Source organism: Lytechinus variegatus, chromosome 8, assembly GCF_018143015.1.
Source record: "Lytechinus variegatus isolate NC3 chromosome 8, Lvar_3.0, whole genome shotgun sequence".
Lineage (NCBI taxonomy): Eukaryota > Metazoa > Echinodermata > Echinoidea > Temnopleuroida > Toxopneustidae > Lytechinus > Lytechinus variegatus.
The window spans coordinates 31,457,549-31,472,066 of record NC_054747.1 but is presented as its reverse complement, the minus strand read 5'-3'; the positions used below and the strand labels follow the sequence as shown (position 1 = coordinate 31,472,066).

Genomic DNA, 14,518 nt, shown 5'->3' with positions numbered 1-14,518 from the left:
TATCGTCTCCCAATGTACATCTCAATATATATGAGACAGAAGTGCGATAACGATCTCGATCTCGAAGGGTTGAACAAGTCAGTTTGAGTTTTTTCTCATCTAAGCCGCGCATCGAAAGGTCTTATCCCCCTATAGACCCTATAGCCCCCCCCCCCCTCAGTTCTTGTGCGTACTAATTAAGTCTGACAACACACTCTCGCATTCTGATTGGGTAATTTGTTGGCCATATACATAATTTACCCAAGTCCCTGTGTTATGTGTGAATTAGCCATAGAGATAAAGTATTTTTATATCTCTATGGTATTAGCTTAGCTGATGTATCTTTGGTTTATTAACATGTAAAATACATATAAACAGATGTACGTTGTATAATATTAAACAGCGTAAATACTGTGTATGTTTAAGATTGCTTTGAATCCAGACCAAATTCTATTAACAGGGGCGGATCCAGCCTTCGCCAATAGGGGGGGGGCGGATTTTTTTTCTTCAGCCATATTTTTCACGATCGGCCGCTCGAATATGATTTTTGCCGGGATTTTTGGTTTCCTTGAAGGGGTAGTCCTAATAGTTACTTCTTAGCTTTATTCTTATGAATAAACATAAATATGTGATACTATAATCGTTATTTATAATGCGAGCGCGAAGCGCGAGCTAATTTTTTTTTTTTTTTTTTGGGGGGGGGAATCTTATGTATTATTTCTTTTAATTTTGTTATCCTGAAAAAAGATGTGTATGCAAGTAAATAATTACTTCAAACGTGAAGCGCGAGCAGAAATGAAGTGATGGAAAGGGAACCGTTAAAGACTTGCTTGCAGTTAGCCGTGAAGACGTTACATATTTTTTCAATCAAATAATGCGAGCGCGAGCTGAATTTTTTTGGACATTTTTACCTAAGGAATGAAAATTCTAAGCACTTTTTGTAACTTAACAGAATAGGTATGTAATTAAACAATTGATGCGAGCGCGAAGCGTGAGCAAAAAAAAATCGAGATTTAACCTACTGAACGAGACACTCTATTCAAGTTTTGTAAATCATGAAAAGGATGAGTAAGTGGGGATCTTCCTTACATTAATAATGCGAGCGCAGAGCGCGAGCAGAAAATATTTATATACGTTTTGAACTGATCGAAAACGTACCTGTTTGCACTTAGCAATGAAGACATTCAAATATTGCGAGCGCGAGCTTAAAAATGTTTACATTTCTACCTGAATGAAATTTTAAGCACTTTTTGTAATCGTGGAAAGAATAAATATACAGTGCGTATCAAAAAAAAGTTTACACTTAGAAAAAATCCTGTAAAATTATACATTTGTAATATCCTGAAGATTGTTCCACATTTTAACATTGGTACAGGTCCATTAAAGCAAATGACGATATAACTGTCGAAAAATATTTCCGCTTGAGTGAGCACCACTTACTTTTGAAAAGTTAGTGAAAAATGATTTGCGCAGAAATTTGAAATAGTTATGCGAATAAAAGTAGACCTTAATTATGAAGAACACATGGAATTTAGCTAGTAAAATTGATTTGAAGATATCTTCTACATTGTTTGACTTGTTTCCTTGCCCCAAAACACTTCGAAGAGTGCATTTCGCCCCACCCCACTCCTCCACACACCGAGGCCATCGTGACGATATTTACTTTACATTGAGCTGTGATTTGCATGGAATGGCTTAAGCTTGATTTTCATTTTGTTAATCATTGCTAAGCTTGGGAAAAAGTGTGGAGAAACAAGTATTAAATGGAGAATGAAATGTAAACAAACTTTCAATGATAAAAACTGAGTAAAAAAATGCTGGAGATGTCTGATATAAACTTTTGTTCAGATTCAGTTATGTCCTCATGCAGATCCAGCTAGCAGAAATAGGGAAAAGGTTGTGCTTATTAAGTGTTGAAATTTCAACTTGGGTGGCAAAATTGTCACAAAATGCTTGAATTTATCCGTTTTATTCCAATTGACTAAAAGTGCAAGGGAAATGTATGATAAATCTTTCGTAGTGTAAGTTTGGTTTCGCCCTTTCCCCTTGACAGAGCATGAAAACGAGCATTTCTGCGCAAACAGATTTCTGCGAGCTTTACAGAAATGGAACATTCTGACAAAACTTTTACTTTCATTGGATAGATGAGACCCAATCCCAAGATTATATGTGAAAAAATTACCCGCATGTTGTATATTTTTTAATTCCCAGGGCTTTTTCAAAGTGTAAACTTTTTTTTGATACGCACTGTATAAACTAAACATTATTGATGCGAGCGCAAAGCGCGAGTGGAAAAATTCTGGACACTCTATTCATGTTTTGTAAATCATGAAAATGATAAATTATTGGAAATTTTCATATAAAAAATAAATAATAATAATAATAATAACCAACGTTGATGCGAGCGATAAGCGCGAGCCGAAAATTGTTGATATTCACATCTTAAAACGAACATTTTGAGGACTGATTTTAGGAATTCATGAAGAGCAGACATATTTTACCAATCCACTAATTATGCGAACAAAAGCTCGGACTGCAAATGTTTTATATTCAGACCTTAAAAAGGAGCAATCACTTTATGCCTTAGTCAAGACTAATGAAAAAGAAGCATCACTACACAAAACAATAATAACTCGAAGTGCGAGGAAGTATATTTGGTTTACATTGACTTGAAAAGGGGACCGTTCAACAAAATAATGCGAGAACCGGGAACCATGAACACATATAAGCCCTGAGCAAATAATGTTTTATAAAGTTGTGAAAAATCATATCATAATGTATAATAACTTCTTCCTTCCCACTACGTTTCTCTTCCTTTCTCCCTCTTTTTATCCTTGTTTTATCACCTGATGGGGAGGGGGAATGTGCCCCCCATGCCCCGCGTAGTTACGACACTGTGTAAGGATAAAATGCTTAAAAAATAGCGTATATTATTATATATTCTATAAATGACAAAAACAAAATTTTGATCTAGACCTAAACATAAAAATGCTATTTCTTAAACACTTTTAAAATCTTGATTCATCAGGATGGGTAAGCGCGAAGCGTGAGTTGAAAATTTTCATATTCCCGTTGTGAAATGGCCAATCTTGCACTTGCAATTTTTTTTTCTTTTTACTTTATAATCAATTTTTATTTCCAAAATACTTTCTGATTACTTTCCAAATTAGCCTATAATTCCCTCTTCTCGTTTTTCTTTTTATTCACTTTATATCCTATGTATCTTTTTGTCTCACTGGCGTAAATCCATGTTGATGGGTGGCGACTAAAATATTTGGGCATTTTTTTTTCAATCATGTTTTTAGATATACAAGGAATTGTCATTGATATGTCCACAGTAGCGTGCCGTGGGTCACGGCATGGGGGGGGGGACACCAGCAAAATTTTTGAATCACTGAATGAGCGCGCTCAGGTGCCAGATATACTGTCCTAATAGAGACATTTTAAGGACAATGTCATTAAACGGATATGTATCTCATTGATCAAATAATGCGAGCGCGAAGCGCTAGCTGATTTTTTGTATGCATACCTAAAAAGGGACATCATAATCAAATTTGTGTAATTATGATAGGTACCTGTCTCGCTAGCTGAACAATGCAAGCGCGAAGCGCGAGCTGAAGTTTTCGTATATTTTAACCCCAAACAGCGAGATTTTAAGGAATATATTTTAATCAATTAAGAGTATGCATATCTCACCATAGTCATCTAATGCAATAGCCAATTAAGCGCTTGCTGATTTTACCACAATTACATCTGAACACATGAAACACTTTTTGTAGTCATTGCAATCATGATTACGCATCTCACTATAATCATATATTGCGAGCGCGAAGCGTGAGCTGAAAATTTAGATAATTCAGACCTGAAGTTGGGCATTCAAAGGTTTCTTTGTAGGAATTAACTATGGCCATATGTATTTCATTAACCAAGTGATGCGAGTGCGAAGAGCGCGAGCTGAAAATTTTTGATATATTCAGATCAGAATGGACATTTTAAGGACTGATTTTATGAATAATTCATGAAGAGCAACAATCCAGTAATGCGAACGTAATCATGGACAGGAAATGTTTCATACGAAGACCTTAACATGGGGCAATCACTTTTTGAGTCATGAAAAAGAAGCATATGTCACTACATAAAACAATGATAACTCAAGTATGTTTAAGTACAACAGGATTATATATCTCGTTAAACAGACAATGCTTAGTCAGAGGGACGTGCCCCCCATGCCCCCGTAGTTACGCCACTGTATGCCCATATGGCAAATACCCCTGCAATATTATTATCTTTTTACCCCATTATAGTTTAATGGTTTTATTAGAGATTGCATTCAAAAATGTTTGACATTCCATCTTAATCCCTTCCCAAAGACTCCAACATTGATGAATTGGAAGAAACTGGAGTTTCTCTTCAATGTTATAAATTAATAAGGACATAAGTATATTTCGTTTGGAAATGGTGATCTGGCTCTTTATTTGTATTTTATGATTCAATAATATTGTTATATTTGTTAAGCGGTATTTCAGGAAGAATTTTCACCTATAAAACAATTTTCTCTGATTATTTTTTCATATCTTTCGTAAAAAGTGGGGGGATGTTTGTACAGGCCATCCCCCGGGATTTACGCCAGTGCCTTTTCTCCTCTTAAATCACGATTTTTTCTTCATGTTTTCTGGCCCCTTTTTAGGTGAAGAGGTGAGGCTCGATCTAGCCACCCGATCTTGAGGCCTAACGTTACTACGTACGTACAATGTTAGAAAATTTATCCTTATAAAGTAAAAGAAGTTCCTGTAGCAGAGTATCGAGAACGCTGTAATCTTGTGCAGATCATGTCAGTCAGGAAATTGGACTAGTATAGTTTGTATATGGAACCTTAAAAAATTCCTTTAACATAAAGCACCATTTTCCCCTTTTAAACAGACCTGTTCTGTTAAATTGCAGAAAAAATGAATTCACAACATGATTCTGTTATTGCTTTCTGCAAAATCTTCTCCCCCCCCCCCGTAAAATCATTTTTTTAAACAGTGTATATATAGGCCTATGTCCACTCCGCCCGGCCCCCCAATTTCCCCGGGATTTCAATTACCTTGTAAAATTTCTAAACTTATTTGCACAAAAAACTGCTACCACTCACCCCATCACAGCCATTATCAACATTCAACATCGTAGTGTTAACCCCCCCCCCCCCGGCCCCAATAAAGGCTTAAAGCTTCTTTTTCTTTTCTTTTCTTGGCGCAGCTCGCAGCAGCTCGCAGGGGATGCCCCATACGTGTGTGTGTTCACTCACTTCACAAGTTTAACGACCTTGTGCTATCGGAGCTCAAACGATATAATACAAAGACAACATAGAATTTGATCGACAGCTATCGTTTCACAAGCCTCCATTTTGGAAAGTGAACAAGGGTGTGGGCGACTTCTTCTGACTAAATACGGTAAGGCTACGGATGTATCAAAATTTCAAGCACTGTGTATTTCGATTTTCCCGGTTTTCATTTCTTTATATGTATATTAGAAGAGGTCTAGTGTTGATTTTGTGTTTTTGTGTCTCACGATTCCACGAATGTATGCATATCTTTTGCGAAGTTGTATACCTGAAATAGAATGGCGACACTTTGCTGTGTTCCCACCTGTATGTTTGTGTGTGTGTGAATATATCAATTTGGATGAGTGATCAAGACAATGAATGGCAATGGCCAATGCCATCAAAGGCATGGGATTTTTTTTCTACAGATGTAGACTCTTCAGAGTGTAATTGTTTACTTAAATTTCAGGCCAAATCGTGGTTTGGAAACCACTCATAGATTTGTGTACGCGCATTTGTGTACAAAGTGAATGGAGGTGGAAATAGGGAACCGTTCGTGCGACTGAATAAAGCGCTGCTGTATGAAGTGAATGGTGGTTACCTATATCACGATAATGCCAAATTTCATTTGTAAATTTAAGGGGTAGACCTGCCCCAAGCTTAAATGATTTGATTGGAACAAATAAAACAAACAGACGTCATGTCATCTGATCATCATGACTTGGAGAAAATAATATGTAGACCTATGTCATGAAACTTGGACATAAGCGTAGTCAAGTATCATTGATAATCTTGCATGAGTTTGAGGTCAAAAGTCAATTAATTAGGGTCAATTAATTTTGACCCTTTTGGGAGTATCAACATTGAAATCTTAACCAAGGTTAAGTTTTTGAATGTTCTCATAATTTTGAAAGTATATCTACCTATTTCAATAAATTTAGACACAAGGGTAATCAAGTATGAACAATTGTCTTGGAGGGGCTTAGGTCACATGATTAAAGGGGTACTCCAGGCTGAAAATAATGTGATTTGAACATATAAAGAAAAATCAGACAAACGAAAATTGAGAATTTGATCAAAACCAGACAAGGAATATACATAAAAATTATGGTATTTAAAGATTTGCATTATTCCTGTGAAACAATTCTTGACTGATCATCAGGAATAGTCGATGAGCAAATTGATGATGTCTACGCCCACTTGTTCATTGTATTTTGTTATATGAAATGGTATTTATTCATATTTTTTCCCTCTAGTCTTAAGATAGGGAGTTCGGTGAAAATGCCACTTTTAGAATTTGTATCTGTCTGTGCACCCATGTATAAAACAAGTATGAAGCCATTAAAGGAGGAAGAAAAACCTTCTAGAAACCTATACCATGAGAAACTTTGAAGTTTAAAATGATGTGTAATTCAAAGTCATGCCTTGCCCCACATAGCAGCGCATTGCACTTTTAAAAAAAGTATTACATAGTCCCATTCATTGCATTTTGTGTAAGTTATGAAAAATCTATTTTTGCTGTAAAAAATCTGCACATTCTCCCCTTTAAACAGGAATATCTCTGTCAATATTTGACATCATGAGTTGATTTATGCACCATTCTTTTTCTTAATTTCACAAGCTTTCCAATGGTACCAAATTTGTTGGGATTCCTTCAAGATTTCAAAACAAGCCTTTAATTTTTTTTTGACAGACTAAAAATCTGCATATATTCCCCTGTAAATTGGAATATCTCTGTCAATATATCAGACAATGAGTTGATTGAGGCACCATTTTTCTTATTTCACAAGCTTTCTTCAAGATTTCAAGAAGTCACCGAACTCCCTACTTAAGAACTACAAAAATGTGTTAAACTTTAGTGCATTACATATTCATTGCTGCATCTTCTTTCATTGTAAGGATGACCTATCCTTCCAACATGTATGAAAAATTTACAATTATGATTTCATGTAAAAACATATTAAAGAAAAGGAAAGTGGGGATGTGACATCATCAGCCCACCTAATGAATATTCATGAGAACCAAATAATGCTTAACTCTAAACTTTGATAACTTTGGTATTTGATATCAGATTTTGATGAAACTTTCAGGAATTTGCTCTGTGCATTTAAATATTTTCAGCCCAGAGTACCCCTTTAAGATCAAATGTCATTTAGGGTCAATGAACTATGTTTGGATTGTTCGAGACTGCGAGAGGTGTTTCACTTGTTATGTTCATCCTTTGCTGCAGATTTTGCGAATGGTCCTCGACTGAAGTCATGGATCCAGGTTACAGAGAGAGACAGGGCTACTACGGCAGGGATCAGGACCCACAACAGGATATCCGCCACCACCAACAGCAACAGCATCAGTTGCAACAACAACAGCCACAACTCCTGCCGCATTATGCCCACCAGTTGCCCCACCACCAGTCCCTGTTGCAGCCACACCTGCCACCGCAGCATCAGTTGCATCACACACAGCCAGCCTTTGTTCTTGACCAGGGTGATCAGGTCAGAGGTCGTGAAGACTTTGCGGGCAGGCTGACAGGATCGGCTGTCTTACAACAAATGTTGCCCAGTGAGTATAGATCTGGTGTAATTCATATTTTGTCCTTCCTCTATATTTACTGATTGTAGAATCATATCATTTGAACATTTGTACTGTAGACTGACTCGATAACTTGCACACTAACACTAGACTCATATGCATGCCTTGGGTCTCGAGCAGTCCAATGGGCTGACCATACAAAAAAAAAAAAACTTGTTACATCACCCCAGATTTATAACAAATAGTTGGTGACCCTGACTAAAGGATATTGCCCTCGTGTTCATGGTGTATTTCTTTCTTGCAGGTAGTGGACAGGTGCTTGCGAGTAGTATGCATCGCAGCCATCCCCACTTCACTGAACACAGTCATACTCAGCTATCCCATCTAACCAGCCAGGCAAGCTATGTCCCACCAACCACATCAACTCAGTCGATTGTAGATGCTCCGGCAAGTGGCAGCCAGGCTTTCATGTCCCCTCAATCCCCCACACAGCAGGATTCGTCAGACGAACATGATGTGGAAGAAGAAGTGGTGGAGGAACCAGTTGGTAGCATGGTCCTTAACGAGAATGTCCGTGTTGTCACCGTCTCTGAACCGCAGAATGCCCGCGTTGTCACACTCCCAGAACCCCAGTGTGAGCCAGTCTTGACTTCGGCAAGCAGTGCAGACATGGACACTCCCAAGAAACGGGCAGTGCGCCTAGCCCTCGCGGAGACGCAACAGAACGTTCTGACTGCTCCACAGAACTTGTTACGGCGGGATCTGCAAGTTGTGGACCAGGATATATGGAAACCTGATATCCCGATTGGTCTGTCTCTGAAGTTCTCTCTGGATGGGAAGATCAGTGGGCTACGTTCAGAGCGGTCTTTGGAGAAGGGTGCAAGATTTGGTCCTTTCAATGGCAAGCTGGTCGATGAGGCAGTGGGATTCCAAAAGGACTCCTCTTGGGAGGTTTGTAACTTGATACTTTTTTGGGATTGTGGCAGAATCACAATTTGTCAGAACCTTACCCACCATATCAGCCGTTTTATTTTCAGAGATTACATTACAATTTTCAGTGGATGACATACATATATATGTTTAAAGTGAATGAAAACTGCAACGAATCAAGAAGCTGGTTGAAGATGAATTGAATGAGGTCATTGTAGTATAGATTGTCGTAATATATTTTATAATATCAAACCCTTTGTCATTTCAGCTTTGCATGCGGGGGAAGGTATTCTTCTACGTCGATGGTCAGAACAAAAGTCACAACAACTGGATGGCTTTCGTTGAGAGTGCCAACTCCGAGGAAGAACAGAACCTTGAAGCATTCCAATCCTACGGGGATATCTACTTTAGAACCACTAAGGTTGTTGAACCAGGAAGTGAGCTGAAGGTGTTCTACAGTGACGAGTATGCTAATCATGTCGGCTTCAAGAAGAAACTGAGTGATCTGCAGTCAAAAAGTGGTAGGTTTCTTAAGAGTTTCTGGTGTTTTGTGTTTCACGTTGCTGGTTGTTGCTATCTATTTGTACTGTATTTATAAAAGGGAGCTTTTGATAATATGAAAGAATGAACGATGACAGGGAGGTTTGCCTCATTTGAAAGTTCATCACTCGTGTCACCGTCAGGACTGTTAAGGTCAGTTAATGAAGCATGTGATTCTTATATGCTGATCTGTTTTTACAATTTTGCTGTATGTATTCCAAAATTTACAAGATCATGTTCTGTGATGTTTTTGTAACAGTTGACCTCGATTTCATAAAATTTCTGTAATTTCTCACAGCGACTACTTTGAGTTAAGCGCTGAATTTGAAAACATTGCCATAAGAAAATAAATGTAGAACTATTAGAGATTTAAAATGGAGATTTCTTCACACTTTCCACAGATTCTCAGATGTTTCCTTGCGGTTCCTGCGACCAATCTTACCCTTCAGCTAAACGACTTCTGAGGCACTTGAAGATCAGTCATGACCCTGACAGGGCCAATGATTTACGTCCTGTGTTGACGTGGCAGTCACGTACCAATTCAGAGAATGCTGAGAATGAGAAACCTGTCATTGCTAAACCGGTCAAGTCTTCTTCGCCAACCAGCAAGAAGACCCAGGTGTTGACCACAAACAGTTCCAGTATGGTCGAAGAGAGGTTTATCTGCACGACTTGTGGCAAGAACTTCCCGACCCGTGGAAGGCTTGCTGCCCATGAAACCTTCCACGAATACAGCGAGGAACACATTTGCAATATATGCGGCGAAAGCTTTACCAACTCCAACACTCTTGCCAAGCACATGGTGACCCACAAGGCCAAACCTTACAAGTGCCAATCCTGCGGGAACGCCTTCACAACAAGGAATATGCTGAGCCGCCATGAGAGGCTCTCGCACTCGTTCAACCACAAGTGCCGGGTGTGTGGGATGCAGTTTGTGAAGAAGCGTGAGTGTAATAGGCACGAAAAGATTCACCCAGATTGGAGGAACTTCAGGTCTGTGAAAATTAAACCTGAAAAACGGTCAAGATTGAAAAAAGTGGTTCAAAGCGATGAAGATGATGATGTTGAAGAAGGGCAGTTTGATTTCCTGAACACTGATGAAGCAAATGAGGTAGTTGAGGCTCAAGAGGAGGAGGAAGAAGAAGAGAACAATCCAAACCTACCAAAAGACATGCTTGGGAAAAGAGTTAATTATTATGATCGACCAAGACCTTATAAATGCCAATTTTGTCCAAAGCGGTATCTCTCAAAGAAGGCTAAGCTTGATCATGAAGCTGAGAGACACACCAAGAAATGCCGCTTCAAATGCACGCACTGCCCATCAGTATTCGCAACTGAGATTAGATATGTAGAGCACGTGAAGCGGCACATCGAGAACCGTCCATTTCACTGTGCCCTCTGTCCCATGACCTTCGCATCCGAGAGCGCCCTCAAGAACCACCAAGGAGAGCACACTGGTCTCAAACCCGTCAAGTGCGACGTCTGCGGGAAAGGTTTCCGGACGCGTCACTTCATGACCGCCCATAAACGTAGAATGCACAAGGTCCAACAGATGCGATTCGCCTGCTCCTACTGCAACAAACCCTTCTCTGACAAAGGAAACCTCATCAAGCACGAACGGCGCCACAAGGGCATCCGACCTTACGTCTGTCTCATCTGCGGTCAAGGTTTCACCAGCAACTACTGCTTAATCTCCCATAACTACACCCACACCAAAGAGAGGCCCTTCCAGTGCCCACATTGTGACCAGAAATTCACTCTTAACCAGCATCTTACGAACCATATGTACAAGGAACATACGTCGCATGGGAAACCACAGAAAACCCAAGCTCCTGCAACTCAGAATGCAGCCACCATTCCTGCCACACAACTTGTCAATGTTCCAATGCAGCCACAAATGCAGCTCTAGCTTCTTTATGATGAGCACTGAGAAGTATCGTTTGTTATGGTGGAGAAGATATTCTCTATGTTCATTTACCTCATTGTTGCTCTGTCAAGATTTGTAAAATCACTATCAAGAATGAATGAATCCATTAGCTAATTGAGCCAGACCCAGTAACGCAAATGTTAACAATCTATTCCAAACTATTGCAAATTTATAAAGTATGAAAATTAAGGTCCATTTTATTTACATGTGTTACTGCAAATCTTAATTAAAAGAAGACAAAAAAGTCGGATGGTTTCATTAGGGTTGTTCGTGTTGCGTCAAACAATCCGGTTTTTTTACCCTTCTCTCTAGTTGTAGGAAACAGTGCCCTATCTTGCCATTCTTTGGCTTCCTCATATAATCATTTCCAAGAAAGTGCACCCAGATCAGTAATTTGTCTGCTTTCCCTCAATTATGTCTCTGTTTCTGATTAATATTATCCAATTGCTTAGTAGTTCTTTGGTATTTCATAATTCATTCTCATATGACCAGGGGAGCCTTTCATGAAAGAAACTCAGTGATTTTTCACTGGCTAATGTTAAAAGCTACTGAAATCCTTGCATCTGATTGGCTCAGAGCAAATAATTCTTTGAAAATCACTGACAAGATGCTTTATGAAATACCACTCCCCTCCGCCCAGAATTAAAGTTGATCTTTATAGAGACTAATTTAAATATTTCACCAGTATTCTGTATAATTCCGTCTACATAAGGAACCACTTTACGACTTGCTAGGTTTACTACAGGAAAGATAAAGGCTCTGACTTTTGACAAGATACCTTAAAGACATATTGGCCCGCATTCCGAAGTTGGGTTTGATTTAAACTCTAGTTTGAAGTTGTGGTTTCACTATGGAAAGCCAGTTGCTACATAAATCTCTTAACAGTAGAGGTTCAATGTATCAGCTCATTTGACTCCCAAAGCATTATTAACTGCCTGGGAAGGATAAGTATGACAATTGCCTTCACTATTTAAGAAGTAGTAAAGAGCAAAGTAAGCATGAGAAGCATTCACTGTAAACAAAATTTTGAAACATTTGGCTTACAATAATTTTAGCACAGAGTTAGACCATGGTCTAAGTTAAACCCCGACTTCAGAATACGAGCCATTGAGTAGTATTCATACAAAATGCACTCACATGCTGCAAGCCCAGTGGACACTATGCGACACTATTGCACTGAGCTAGTGCACATATTGCAACAGCTCTGCAATTTGCTATGTAACAATGACAGTTAATTGTCTCCATGGCGCCTCTTTTATGCGTATGTTGGCAGCGCTTCGGCAGCGCAGCGAAGTGGCCATGACGTCACCTTCTAAGGCAAATCGGATTGGCTGAAACTAGCAAAATCATAGAAAAATCGCTGAAAGATTTGACATGTCAAACGTCTAAGGTTTGGTCTGCGATGCTACTGCAACAGAGTGGGTCGTAGTTGGAGCACGTTGTATGTTGCCGCACACTCTGTCATTTTGTTGCGATGGAATCTCGGTGCAATCGCATTGCATAGTGTGCGCTGGGCTTTATATATTCTTGATTTTTGCTTAATGATCTTTCTTTGATGAATTTTTGCAATATTTTGAACTAAATCCGTCTCATGTGGCGGTAATTTTGGTTTAAAAGGGAGTTGTACGCTGCCCACTTTCTCAAATAATGAACCACAAAGTCAATAGAAACTCACTTCTTTATATGTCATAGATTGTTTACATTGGACAGTATACATACATTATATATGTATGGCATGTGAGGGTACATAGCAAATTGTCCTGCTAAACCAGGAAAATTATATCCTACTTTACAATCATGTAATGTCAGTAATGACTACATAATTTATATTATGTGTACTGTAATTTGATTGAGAAACTCAACAATTGATTGTATTCTCACCTGAGATGATTCTAAGTTACAGTTGTGCACAAAAGTTAGTGAATCCCACCACAAAATGCACTCCTTTATGCTGAGTATTGAATGGAAACAACAACACTTTGACATTCGACATGCCCAGAGAAACAAATTTTAATAGTATCCCCCGTACAGAGTTCGGAGGATACTATGGATTTGGCCTCGTCGTGCTTCTGCCACAGAGATTTCCTTGTGAGCGCTCTATCAGCTGCATTTCTTCTCCAGTCGTCTTCAAATTTGGCATGAAGGTTGAGTATGGTATAGCGAAGAAGTCTATCGAGTTTGGTGTAGGCGGAGGTCAAATGGTAAGGTCAAAGGTCATTTTCAGGTGAACATTAAAGTATGCAATTAGATATATACATGTATGTAAAACATGGCAGAACTTGAACACTGTAGATATGTCCATTTTCTGCAGGGGGTCACTAAGCTTTGAGCACCACTGTATCTGTTTTTGTTTTTATATAATGTCCTGTTGATATGTTCTGTTCTGTACAAAGATTCTAGTGTCATTTGCCATCTTTATTCTACTTTAACTTGTAGAATTTTATGATTGTAATATTCATGCTGTCAATGTCTGTGTAACAAAGGCCAAGATAAAAAACTAACTTGTTTTTATTCATGCAACAACTTGAGTATAGATCTCTGTATTTATTTCATTTCAAATCTTGTAACAGACCTGGGGCTCATTTCATAAAGGACTTGCAACTGTTGTAACTTTGCCATTATGGCAACTACCATGGAAACCTTGATTCTGATTGGCTGCTGAGCCCTGTTACCATGGCAGTTGCCATTATGGCAAAGTTACAACAGTTGCAAGTCCTTTGTATGAAACGGGCCCCTGGGTTTAGAGTAGCAACATGTAGATTGATGCTATGGGAAAATGAGTTTGTGTCCTGAGGCTTGAACCTTGAACTCTTGGATGCAAGGTCAGGATTCCCCGCTTCCTCTTTGCTCCATTCGGCTCGGGAGGGTTTCAGTTTCAGTTCGGTTTTATTTTTTCTCATTTCCAACAAAACAGTAGACAAAATCCATCATAAACACAATTACAATTGAAATGGAATACTGAAATGTTTACTGTCATTGCAAGTGGGAAATTATCCTTCCACCTTAGAAAACTTGAAATATCTCATTTTCTTGATAGTGTGAAAATATAAATACCCCTTCTACATGTTTGAGCATATCAGGCTGTTGAAAGCAGTGGCATATCCAGGGGGGGGGGTACATCCTACTTGTGCCCCCCCCCTTTTGTAAATCAAAATTGAAATTTGTAATGTAAAAATGCCATTAAAACAGAAGTGTGCCCCCCATTTGAAAGTGCTGGATCTGCCCCTGGTTGGAAGGTATTCCATTTTCTCATGATTTTGACAAATTGATACCCTTTTCACTGTATGCGATACTTTGCTCTGCCTTCGAAG

At 38.8% G+C, this 14,518-nt stretch overlaps 1 protein-coding gene across 1 annotated transcript; it reads left to right on the top strand.

The window, feature by feature from the left end:
• Positions 1–5,305: 5,305 nt before the first annotated feature.
• Positions 5,306–13,182, top strand: LOC121420351 (histone-lysine N-methyltransferase PRDM9-like). The gene is made up of 5 exons (XM_041614946.1): positions 5,306–5,411; positions 7,512–7,840; positions 8,115–8,761; positions 9,009–9,261; positions 9,682–13,182. The coding sequence occupies exons 2-5, from the start codon at positions 7,540–7,542 to the stop codon at positions 11,187–11,189; spliced, it is 2,709 nt and encodes a 902-aa protein (XP_041470880.1). The 5' UTR covers positions 5,306–5,411; positions 7,512–7,539; the 3' UTR covers positions 11,190–13,182.
• Positions 13,183–14,518: the final 1,336 nt, after the last annotated feature.

What these genes read in the sequence shown, in the direction of transcription:
- LOC121420351 (XM_041614946.1), top strand. Translation starts at nt 7,540, where the DNA reads ATGGATCCAGGTTACAGAGAGAGACAGGGCTACTACGGCAGGGATCAG. An exon ending in CTTACAACAAATGTTGCCCA is followed by an intron (nt 7,841 to 8,114) that starts GTGAGTATAGAT and finishes TCTTTCTTGCAG; the next exon opens with GTAGTGGACAGGTGCTTGCG. An exon ending in TGATCTGCAGTCAAAAAGTG is followed by an intron (nt 9,262 to 9,681) that starts GTAGGTTTCTTA and finishes CACTTTCCACAG; the next exon opens with ATTCTCAGATGTTTCCTTGC.